General features: G+C 25.2%; 2 protein-coding genes across 7 annotated transcripts in view; both read left to right on the top strand.

Annotated features, from left to right (window-relative positions):
* Positions 1-13,463, top strand: part of Cad87a (cadherin 87A) — a 207,240-nt gene that overhangs the window by 130,355 nt on the left and 63,422 nt on the right. The window lies entirely within an intron of this gene.
* LOC145974440 (aminopeptidase N-like) lies at positions 2,212-12,770 on the top strand. 2 transcript variants are annotated; one of them, XM_083104281.1, is made up of 12 exons: positions 2,212-2,347; positions 3,572-4,082; positions 4,202-4,669; positions 4,778-4,961; positions 5,301-5,448; positions 5,987-6,068; positions 6,686-7,053; positions 7,629-7,906; positions 10,757-10,935; positions 11,108-11,425; positions 11,533-11,602; positions 12,477-12,770. In XM_083104281.1, the coding sequence occupies exons 2-12, from the start codon at positions 3,592-3,594 to the stop codon at positions 12,597-12,599; spliced, it is 2,709 nt and encodes a 902-aa protein (XP_082960407.1). In that variant the 5' UTR covers positions 2,212-2,347; positions 3,572-3,591; the 3' UTR covers positions 12,600-12,770. The 2 variants fall into 2 exon arrangements, with proteins under 2 accessions (XP_082960407.1, XP_082960408.1); XM_083104282.1 differs by lacking the exon at positions 12,477-12,770 and adding an exon at positions 11,680-12,372.

The raw sequence follows: 13,463 nt of genomic DNA, 5'->3' as shown, positions 1-13,463 counted from the left end.
TACTAATATATTAATATAAATATATATTAATAAATAAGTATATATATATATATATATATATATATATATATATAATTTATAATTTTATGTATAGCATATCCTAATATGTATGTATATTTACAATTTGGATATATGTATAGTTTACTTCTTTGTATTTTAAATCACGTAAAATTATAAGTGTAATTATATCTCGAACCGCAAATTATAATCTTTTAAAGCGGTTTTTAATCAAAATGTATTTTTATATATCAAGTTAAAATAAAATTAAACTATCGAAATGTTGTTGTATAAGATAAAACCAAACTCGCATAAAATAATTGAATAATTTTGAAAAAAATATATATCGATAATTGTAAAAGAAAAGAGAAAAAGAAATGCTTTAAAATTAGAGAAATGCACTCTACTTAATAATACCTATTCCATTTATTTTAATCAATTTTCTTCGTTTATATAGTGCATCGATTTTTTTGCAATTTTTAAACATAATTTTTTAAAGTTAAACGATATCGTTTGTTTAATCATTTTTAAGTTTACTCATCATTTTTAATCGAGAAACAAACAATACAAATTTATGGTTATTTGTGTCTTCTGTGTCTTCTAAGTACGATATAGTTACATAACGCAGTAACATAGTAAGAGTCCCGGTAAATCTCCGACAAATGTCCTGCCAGGGGTCATACGACGATTCTCCCCTAAGAAAAATCTTGTCGCCGCGAATGTTCCTGCGCGGATTTGGAATGACGAATGCGAGTATTCGCACGGTCGCGCGCGGAACAAAGAGACCGGGGAAAATTATTTGTGTGGCGAGCATTCGCGCAGAATCAATGGAGACGGGAAAAGAGACAGAGAGAGAGAGAGAGAGAGAGAGAGAGAGAAAATAGTTAAAAAATAAGAAATATATGTCAAATATAATGCGACAAAAACGTTGTCGATGGTAGTGTGATTTAGGATCATCGTTTAAATCTATATAATTTCAAAAAGTTTGCTTTAAATTTAAATTAGATCATATATTTAACGCAAAGTACACATGTATGTCTCTGTCTGTATCATTAAAATTTTAATCATTAATTTAAGACAATATTAAAAGAACAATAAAACAATGTGTAACATAATGTATCCAACAGTGATCTTTAGAAGAAATAACAAACTAAGAAGACTTGTATCTCTGATAACAACATGTATTATGATTCTCTCAAAATACAAATATTTTTAGTTCTATTCTGAAAAATGCTAATTCAGCACAACAAAGTTTTTCGATTATTATATAAAGAAACAAATATAAATACTTAACATAACCTTTTGATAATAATTTTTGTGTGTGTTATCAAAGAAGAATAATATTATACTCCAATCTTGCAAGTTTCATAAATTGATTTCATTAAATTTAAAATGGCATAAATACAACAATAATAAAATATATGGCGAATATTTTGCGAGAATTTGGAAGTAAGAAATTTTCCAAACTTATTGAAAAGTGAAATAATTTGTTATTTCTCAACAGTTCTTATAAAATTAGCAATTCTATATAATACCGATAAATTCAATACTGTAATACTTTAATAATAAGATTTTTATTTTTTTATTTCAAGCGTTTATATATATATATATATATATATATATATATATATATATATGTACAGGGTGTTCTAAAAAGGTATGTCAAAAATTTAAGGAGATATTCTTCACACTTGAAGGATGAAAAAATGTTATATGGACATAGGTGCGGAAATGCTTATTTCAGGAGTTATGTTGAAAATACTGTTAGCTGTATTACTTACAAAAGGAAAAATTTGGGATTTAGGAATTAGGTTCTCTCTTTCATATATCATTCGTTATCGAGTGCGCACGTGATAAATCACATTAGTTTTTGTAATAAGCTAAATCTGTCTGCATCTTATTAATTGAATAAATATATTCATACAGTCTAATTACCTAGATAATTTCCTTTGATCTGACTGCCGACTCAACAAATATATATAATAGAAAATACAGAATATATTTATCTAATATATTTAAAGAAACAATTCCGAAATTAATTTTCTCTCCCACATGTTTTTCCAAAAATTTGTCTTTACAAATAAAAACTTTAAATATGAAAACGGTCACAAACGGAATATAAAGATTAAACAAAAGTATATATAAATACGTTCGTATTGACTTCTATCGATGAAAAGATTTTCTTATGTTATGTATAATCAAAATGGTGTTTACATGACACTACGTATCTTACATATTTAGGGTATAAACTAAGCGACAGCGCTGTCAGTTTATAATAGTCTCTTGAAGCGGTAAGATCGCGATTGAACGTTTATTTGATATTAAACCTGTAGCTGCCTCATAAAATAGGGTAAGACATTAAATAAATTGAATAAAATATTTAGCTTATATATCTCTTTCTTTGAATGTATGCATATAGAAATGTGTGAAATAACAAGCAACTATTTTATTTCTTAAAAAAGATTTTTCTTCAATTTTCAAATGAATATAGTTCTTTGTTGAAAGTATTATTTTCATATATCGCGGATAATATGAAGACATTTAGACACGTATTGTAATAGTATCATTTAATCATTTTAATATATAGAAAATCTATAAGATTTATTTGACGATATAAAATTATTGTGTTCGAAATTTTATACTATAGCTATAAAATTATCTTAAAGACGTTTAATATTACTTGTGATTTGTTTCTAAAACACTTTTTTTATAATGAAGTCGATGTTCTCTAATGTTACATACACAGAAAATGTTAAGTTAGAAATATAACGAACGCAAATGAAGAATGAGCAATAGATTAATATGTAGTTCCAAAAATGTGTTCCAAAATATACTATAACATGTACTAATATAAAACTAATATAATGTTCGTTTAGCATTTTTTTACATATAATTTGAATTGTTATATCAACAAAGTTTCAAATAAATTTGATTTCGGCACATATTTATTGTGTATCGTTCGTTTTTCATATATTTCTCACTCTAAACTAAGTTTAAGAAGGACGTATAAACTTCGAAGATAGCATGTTAGTAAACATACATATCACATATAAAATCCAGTTGTTGGAAATATCCCTTCATCTTTCATACATTTTTAATTTTTCTATATCTCTAAATTTAACATACATATTTAAAGAAATGATTAAGATTTTTAAAATTTGTGTACGTAGAGAATACATAATATGTAAGACACAAAAACATATAACTATACTAGAAGAAATATTGAAGATAATCGAACTTAAGAGAAATAAAAATTATATTTATTATGTTGGAATTACCTAAATTACGTCCTTCATGTGTGTGTCTTCTTATATACAAATTCAAGGAAAATATTTTATATGTCGTTTATAAAAATGAGAGTTGTACATTTAAATTTTATTTATGTGATGTTATATATTTATTAATAATATATAATAATTTTATCATTATTGTAATTAATCCTATTTTACTTAAGCATTGCTAAGCATTAGTATAAATTATCTTGCATGTTTTTTCACACAAAAGTAAAAAAATCGAAGCCAATTCGCATAAAATTTGTAAATATCTTGTTTCTAATAAAGAAACGTTTTTATAGATATCCGAAAGAAATTTAACATGAGATTCATAAAGCTATTCTTAAGTGGTAGTTTAGTATACATTGCCGCAATGGCAATAGCAAATCCTACTAATGATAAAAAATCGGATGTTCTGTGGCGCAATGTATTGAACTACAATTTGTCAGACACTATATTGCCATTACATTATTTAATACAAGTTGCATTTCGCACTGATCTGCCTTATCTTCTCATTAATTATGACATCACTATTCATATTAAGTATGCAACACGACACATAAAGTTTTATTTACCGAATTCGTGGACTGTATCAGCAGTGGACTTAAGACAAATATGTAACATGTTCCATAAAATTAAATTACCAATATATACATATTATGGAAGAAATAAGATCATGTTCGACTTTGACAATGTTTTGTTACCTGATATATATCTTTTGAAAATGACTTTGGTTAATTATAAGTATACAAAAAATAATTTTACAACAAACTCTTCTGGAATTTCGTTTATAAAGGCAGGAGAAGATATACAGTGAGTAGAAGTATATTAAAATATGAAAACAAAACTCTTAAATACTTTGTACATTGTATGCTTAATATGCAATTATCTAAAAGTAATAATTATTTTGGGCATAATGTTAAATACAATAGGTTAATGGCAGATATTCAAACAAAAAAACAGCAAATATTTCCATATTGGAACAACCCAAAATTGAGAATTACATTTGATATTTCCATAAGCCATCATCGACAACACACAGTTTTGTCAAATATGCCGATAAAAGTATCTAAACCGGAGCCCTATAATATAACGTGGACATATTTTCACACGACTCCTTTGATGTCCATAGATAGTATAGCATTAATAGTAACTGGTTATCATCGGATCAGTAATGTGACTAACAAAATTGTTAGCATGTTGTGCAGACCGCAATTGAAATCGCAAATGGAACTTGCGCTGTATATTGTTGAAAATATTACTAGATACTTACAAAATAATTCGATGTGTGTCCTTGAAAAGACTTATGTTTTGTTTGAAAAGAAAGTGGATCATGTAGCAATACCTACCTTGGATTTAAAAGATGAAGTCAAACAGAAATTGGGATTTGTTTTTTACAGGTAATATGTATATATTAAAGATATATATATATTAAAATTTACTGAAGTAAAATTATATTATTAGTATTCAAAATTTTTCATGTATTAATCATGTATAATGACTTTTAGAGAAGCAGATATCATTTACGATCAAAATTTAGATCCTATCGCATGCAAAATGAGAATTGCGCACTTAATAGCACGTGGGATGGCACAAAAATATATGAGCAATCTGTTGAATCCATCTTATTGGTTTGATCAATGGTTAAACGAAGGTTTTAAAATATATATGGAAACATATATCATCGAGAAGGTTATTTTATCACTAACGCTATTTGAATACGCAGTCAGAACAATTAACAGTTTAGCATTGTACCCAATTGCTAAATATTTCTACAAATTTTCTTAAATATAAAAAATAATGATAATCCAAATCTTTTAAATTTCTATAAATCTGATAAAAGGAATTTATAAGAAATAAATATATATTTTTATATATGAAAATTATTACGAAAAGATTTACACACATACAAATTTTATTTTTAACATTTTTTAGCAATTAATTAACATACTATGATGCTAGTTTTTATATGTACTAAAAGCTTTTTCTCTCTGATTAATTATAGTTATGATTATATTGAATTGATTTTAGACTCTGCCAAATTTCCGGATGATGGATTTGTTTGTAGTTCAAGTTCAACATGAATTACTCGATCTAAACACTTATATCGTTATAAATTCTGCTACAGAACATAATAGCTATCCTGAAAATTATTACTCCTCTCTTTCCTACAACAAAGGTATGCATAAGTAAATAATTAAATAATTATAAATTTCTGAGTGTTTTTAATTTCACAAGAAGTGGGAAATCATTTACATAAACAAATTTATTTGTCAAAATTTCTATATTTTTATTCTTATTATATTTTATTATAATCTTTGCGGTAACAATAACAAAAAGAATATCTAACTTCTTGAAATAAACTTTTTTTAGTATATTTTTTTGTATAATTTTCTAATGTTTATTTTTTTTAATTAAAGCAATACATTGACTTAAAAAAGTCGCCTAAATCAGGAAACATAAAACTTATTAATTATAAAAGTCTAATTTATTATATTGACATATTCTTAATCATTCGTTATTTATCTATTATTATAATTTTTTTTATTTTATTTTTTTAGAATATATTTAACACTTTTTTAGCTTATTTAGATTTAACTACACAAGCATTTTGTTATTTAGTTTAAATTAAAAATATATTTATTAACTTAAACACATTGCGATAAAAGCTTGTTAATATGTATATTAAATTATTTTTTTTATTTCAATTATCGTAGGTTCCATTATATGGCGCATGTTAGAATTAACATTGTCGTCTGATATATTTTCAAAAGGTATCGACATATATTTGAATAATCGGTGAGTATAATGTAATGTAATAATATATATACATATATATCGTAGAGAAAAGAAATTTTTTTAATATATAAGAATTTTGTGCAATATATTTCCTATGTTATTATTTAAAAGTCATAGATGTTTGAAAAGACTCAGATTTATATTGTTATTTTATATTTAGAAATTTTTGTCGAGTGAATTTCAACTCTGAGAGTTTTTCTTAATAAATATATGAGATAGAGACTGATAGTTTATAAATTACAAACAATTCAAATTAAATAATTTTTTAAGAATCAAGTTTTACAAATATAAACAAAATATATGTACAGTTTAAAGCTTTAACCTTTGTAATGTGAAAATTAAATTCATTATTTAATAATTATGAAAAGTTATTCAATCATCGTTAATAAAGAATATAGACTTTTTATTATATGTTATATATTAGATTTTTTATTATATATTATATTACAATACATATAAATATATTAATAAATATATTAATGTTTAAAAGTTAATACTTGTATGGAAGTTGCATTATAAATTATAATATGATAATAAATTATATAAATTGTGATTTTCTCTCTTATGATATTGATCATTTACATATAGAGTTAATATTGCCATGTTAAATCTTATAGATTCAGTGAGCCTAACGCAACAACTTCCAGTCATTTATGGAACGCTATGCAATCTGTAATGAACGCATTAAATTACAAATTAGAGTTTAATATAAAAAGTATAATAGATTCATGGGCTACGCAGAGTTGTTTTTCCGTATTAGAGGTGATGCGAAATTATTCTAGCAATGCTGTAACTATATCTATACGATTTCCCAACAAATTGGATGAGAAACAATATTATATACCTGTTACTTATACCACGGAGTCAGAACTCAATTTTACTATAACTTGGACAAATATTACTTGGCTAACACCATGGCATCCTCAAGAAATTAAATTCTTTCTTGAAGAAGATCTGTGGATTATTTTCAATTTACAACAAGTTGGTAAATATTGAATGATAAGCACACTTATATTGTCTACATATATATTAAACATAATGTAGACATTATGTTTGTAGCCAATACTAATTTTTGAATTTATACAAAATTCCTTAAACATATGAGCTTTTAAGTTTACTCAATTATCATATATGATATATATATCATATATGATATGAGAAAATATACTATGATAATATTGAAATTTCATCAAATGCAATATAATCGATATATATTTTTGTCTTACTATGATGCGCAATTCTACCGTTATTATGTTAAATAATAAAATTTAAATAACTATAAGAAATTAGGCTCTGTGTATTAAAACATAAACTTAGGTTTAAACGGGCTTGGTATCGTACCAAGAAAATTTGTGCCCTGTGCACACAAATAAGTTTCAACGAAAACTTATTTCTCGTTGAACTTACGCACTACCATCCGCGTTTAGCTCTTATTGCCCGTTTAAACCTAAGTTTATGTTTAAATAATAAATATGAGAAAGAAAATATTTCGAAATATATTTAATCAACATAAATCAATTATAAGATTCTAATAACCGACAAAAATTTGTTGTATAACAGGGTACTATCGCGTCTATTATGATACTGAGAATTGGCTAAAAATTGGGCGATACTTGAATTCTAAAGAATATGAGAATATACATGTTCTCAATCGAGCACAAATCATCGATGATGCATTCCATTTTGCGGTAGAGAAGAAACTTAAATTCTCAGTATTTTGGGAAATTGCGAAATATTTGTCAAAGGAAAGAGATTACATAGCATGGTATCCTATGATGAAAGCTTTTGAATTTATGTCGAATATTTTCGTATTCTCGCACTATTACCCTCAACTCCAGGTAAACATAATAAATGTTATCAAGAAATTATCTATTAAGCTAATTAATTATAATTTAATACAACGATTTCATATCACAACAGTGAAATAATTGAAAAATAGATATGTAGTGACTTTATAAAAATACTAAACACATAAATAATTAAAAAAACAAAAGAAACAATTTAATTATATATTTTGACTTAACTTTATTTATGTATCAAATGTCAGAAATTTGAAATGGTTTATACGTTTTCCTTTTTAAATAGTCATGTTTTATAAATTTAGAAATTTTTATATTGCTATTTTCCTAAAATAATAAGACTTTAGAATTTATATTATATTCAATGTTGTATGTGTATATACAGGGTGAGCCATTTTAATTAACGCACGCAATTATTTCGGAAACAAAGCATTTTAGAGAAAAATGTTTCAGACAAAAGTTTTATGGTTTCGAGGGGGCCATAAGATGGTATCATTGGTTTGACACTGAAGAGTCATTTGAAGGTCACGTGAAGGTCACTTCAATTTTTTTAAATGGAACACCCTATATATTTTTGCACACTCTTGTAGCTTATCTCGAGAGGAATCAATTGGTGTAAAGAAAACACATAGTTGTTTTTAAGAAAAAATATGGAATTGTTAATTGCAAATTATATATTTTTTCTTCAAAACAACTATGTGTTTTCTTTAGACCAATTGATTCCTCTCATTATTTTGTACGTAAAAGTATTAAGGTAAGATAATCGAAAAATGAATATTTTACAAGATATTTTACGGTTTATGTAAAATTAAGAAATTATTTCAAGCCTCATAACTCAAAAAGTACTTAACGAAAAGGTACTTAATTATAGTGTTTTGGAAAGCTCTCGAGATAAGCTACAAGAGTGTGCAAAACTATATAGGGTGTTCCATTTAAAAAAATTGAAGTGACCTTCACGTGACCTTCAAATGACTCTTCAGTGTCAAACCAATGATACCATCTTATGGCCCCCTCGAAACCATAAAACTTTTGTCTGAAACATTTTTCTCTAAAATGCTTTGTTTCCGAAATAATTGCGTGCGTTAATTAAAATGATTCACCCTGTATATACAGGGTGTACATGATGCACTAAACTTTAGGAGCGTATTCTAGAAGTCAAAATAAGACTTTTTTTTCCTATGAACATGGGTCCAAAAATGAACCCCCCTCCGAGCTAGAGGCCCCTTAAAGTTTGGGGAAACAATTGAAAATTGGCTGTATTTCAGGGAAAAAAAAATGACGTTACCTATCACCCTCTCTTGAGAGATAAATAAAGCGTTGCGGATGTTTGATTATTTTCGAATTTTAGCTCGGAAGGGGGTTCATTTGCGAATCCTTGTTCATAAGAAAAAGTCTTATTTTGAAAAAAAAAAATGTAATTTGCGATTAACAATTTCATTTTTTCTTTCGAAACAATTATGTGTTTTCTTTACACCAATTGATTCCTCTCATTATTTTGTACATAAAAGTATTAAGGGAAGATAATCAAAAAATGAATATTTTACAAGATATTTTACGGTTCATGTAAAATTAAGAAATGATTTCAAGCCTCATAACTCGGAAAGTACTTAATGAAATCTAACTTAATTATAGTGTTTTGGAAAGCCCTCGAGATGAGCTACAAGAATATGTAATAAAAAATAGGGGGTTCCATTTTAAAAAATGCACTTCCGGTCTGAATCGCCTATTTCCGGCCGGAACCAGAAGTTGAAAATATCACCATTCGATAGAGCGCACCCGATTTATAAAGAAAATGTTTTTACTTTTTTTAAATAACCACTTCTCTAGTTTTTAAATGGGTGGTACGGGTGGTCTGAAACACCCTGTGTATATATATATATATATATATATATATATATATATATATATATATATATATATACACATATATATAATTTATATTCAATTTTAGAGTATTATAGAATACAGTAACAATTATCTACTTTATATTATTTATACTTTAACAGTTATCTACTTTATATTAATTTTTTGCGCAATAGAATGTTTACGGCGAGTATTAAAAATTTGCAAACATTTTACAGAAATTGGCTTATAATTTTAAGATAATTTTGTTACATTGTATAGCTCGTAATAATCCATTTAATAAATATAATCCATTTAATAAATAATAATAATATATTAAATAAATACTTGTATATACTTGTATATACATTTAGTAAATACTTGTTTTATAAAAATTAAGATATTTTACAGATTTGAAATTTAAAATCGATATTTGATATGCAATAGATTTAAAAAAAATTAATTGAGCATATAGCTAATTCGTCGATATATGAGAGAGTCTAGTCATCGATATATGAGATATCCAGATACTAAGTGATACAAAACTATCTAAATTTGATTTCGTTAATAGATTTCAGTAACAATTAATAGATTTCAGATGCAGATAATAAGATCTATTGCATCATATAACTACATTGAAATCGTCTGTTTTTAAAATGAATCGAATCTACATAGTTAAATCATTTATATGTATACTTATATATAAAAGAAAATGCAAAAGTCTTTACTGCACAAACTTTTATTTTTCTGACTTATACCACTTGATATTTGAGCGAGTCATATATAGACTGAAATATACGTATTAATAATGTAGATACATTTGGATATAAAATACGTATGCAGTTATTCAAATAAGAGATCGGCTAATTTGATTAATATAATAGTTGTATATAACATAATAATAATTGATGCTATAACGTCATGAATTTATTAAAATAAAATTCTAGTAAAAATGTGTTTTTGTTTTGCACATATATATAATATCTATTCTTTAAATGTGAAAGGATTAAATAAAGAGATATACTATATTTTTTATTCCAATACTAGAAAGTGATAAAACAGGCGGAATTTTTACCGTGGTGGAATCTGTTTGAAAAACATAATGATGATATCGAATGTTTAAAGCAAGAAGTTACAAAGTGGAAATGTATTATGGATGATAATTCATGTAAACTAATGGCCTCTTGGCATCTGCGTCAGCATCTGATAAATCCTGACGAAAACAAGTAATTCTTTTTATATAATACTTGATTCTTTATAGGAATATTTTTTATTTTATGTATATGTTCGAGAAATTAGTTATAACATTAAAAATTATTATTTATTAAAATACTAAAGAAATTAATAACACAATTTCGTTAGAAGATTTTTATTTTTTTTCTGAACTGTCTTTTGTAGATTTTCACCTGGATGGAAGAGGTGGATATACTGTAATGGTTTGAAAATCGCAGATAATAATACATGGAATCAAGTTATTAGTAACATGAAAGAAATTGATCCTATGATTTTAAAATGTCTAACTTATATTGAAAATTCTAGAATACTAATGCCTTATTTGCGGATACAATTGTTTAACTTTATGTTTAATGTAGCTTATCACTCTAAACCAACAGAGCGAGCTCATGCCTTAACTGCTCATATTGTCCTTTTTACTCTTGCGAGAAATACGAATATACTTGAAGACATATTAAATAATTTCACATACATTGTACAGGGGTAACGATATTATTTCATAAAAATATATATACAGAGATTCGAAAATTTATTGTTGTTATTAATTATAAATATTAATTAATTCTAAATGTATTGTTTTGTTGAAATAGGAAAATCAGTAAGATTGCCGCATTAACTGTTATAATTAACAATGTGTATTCTAAGGGACAGTTGGGCGAGGTAATTTTAATGAATAAAAATTCCGTACTTATTTGTTAAATTATAAAATTTATTTTTTCGAATACATGGTGTTTCAGAGTCGATGTTACAAATTCTTATAGTAGAGAGGTTAAAATTAAGCATTTTTTAATAATAAATTTAGATTCGCAAATTCATAATTTCAACGCGACAGTCTAGAAATGATACTTCCACACAGTCTAGGGCCTTAATAGATGCTCAATAGAGTCAATAGAAACATGATCCGCCTTTTGATTCCTACCATTCATGCAACGATGAATTAGGGTCATTTTCTAGTCATTTTGAGCAACTGTTGTATTTTTTTGATATAAAACAAAAAGATAATTAAAATAAAAATGTGAAAAAAAATTTCTCTTGCACTTTTCTCTCTGCTGCTCAACTAGTATGTAAAAGAAATTCCTTGGATCGATTAGCTTACAGCTCGTGCAGAACTCTAATATATGCACCTATACATAGTAGCGTTCGATAGATTGTCTTTATCAACTTAGATTGAAAATATCATTTATTTGTTATCGCAATAATTTCATTTATTGTCATTTTATTATCATAAAATGACAATAAATGAAATTTATTGTCATTTTTTTTGACAATAAATTTATGTTTGGAAATTCGTTTGGAGTGAATTTCCAAACATAAATTTATTGTCAAAAAATGTTTATTTTAGCCTCACTACCATAAAAATTCATAATACCGAATGAAACAATTTGTACATGTTATATATTTTATATATAATTTTCGACATATCTTGTTCTAAAATTCTGTCAATAATAAAATTGTGTCTGTATGATAATGCGACATTTACAAAATCATTTATTGATGATCATTTATTGATAATTGTTAAAATACTCTCCTTTAGATAAGAAAATTCATTAGAAAAGAATTTCAAGAACCAATGATTTTCAATATTGAACGCAAGATACAAACACGCTGGTCAGAGATCGAAAAACAGGTAGAATTTCTTTATTCTTTCATCGATTAAAAATCTAAAGATGTATAATATGCGTCGATCTACTTAGAAGTCGAAAATACAGCATGAATGTTTGAGATAAGATTTATAAATTGATATGCATAATTAATCATTATTTTCATATAACTGTTAATAATATTTTAATTGTTTTTAACTATATTATAAGTAATTTTTACATTATGTATTGGCTTTCTTTGTAATGCAGATTTAATATTTATATAGATATAATTAATTATATTTACGTAATCTTTATTATATTATACATATATGCATACTAAATATAAAGTATATATTAATATAATATATTAATATATACTAATATATTAATATAAATATATATTAATAAATAAGTGTATATATATATATATATATATATATATATATATATATAATTTATAATTTTATGTATAGCATATCCTAATATGTATGTATATTTACAATTTGGATATATGTATAGTTTACTTCTTTGTATTTTAAATCACGTAAAGTTATAAGTGTAATTATATCTCGAACCGCAAATTATAATCTTTTAAAGCGGTTTTTAATCAAAATGTATTTTTATATATCAAGTTAAAATAAAATTAAACTATTGAAATGTTGTTGTATAAGATAAAACCAAACTCGCATAAAATAATTGAATAATTTTGAAAAAAATATATATCGAAAATTGTAAAAGAAAAGAGAAAAAAAATGCTTTAAAATTAGAGAAATGCACTCTACTTAATAATACCTATTCCATTTATTTTGATCAATTTTCTTCGTTTATATAGTGCATCGATTTTTTGCAATTTTCAAAAATAATGTTTTAAAGTTAAACGATATCGTTTGTTTAATCATTTTTAAGTTTACTCATCATTTTTAATCGAGAAACAAACA

Source organism: Camponotus vicinus, unplaced genomic scaffold, assembly GCF_025532165.1.
Source record: "Camponotus vicinus isolate PSW18456_S1 unplaced genomic scaffold, iyCamVici1.0 SCAF_7, whole genome shotgun sequence".
Lineage (NCBI taxonomy): Eukaryota > Metazoa > Arthropoda > Insecta > Hymenoptera > Formicidae > Camponotus > Camponotus vicinus.
The sequence above is the reverse complement of the archived record's forward strand: the minus strand, read 5'-3'. Positions and strand labels throughout refer to the sequence as shown.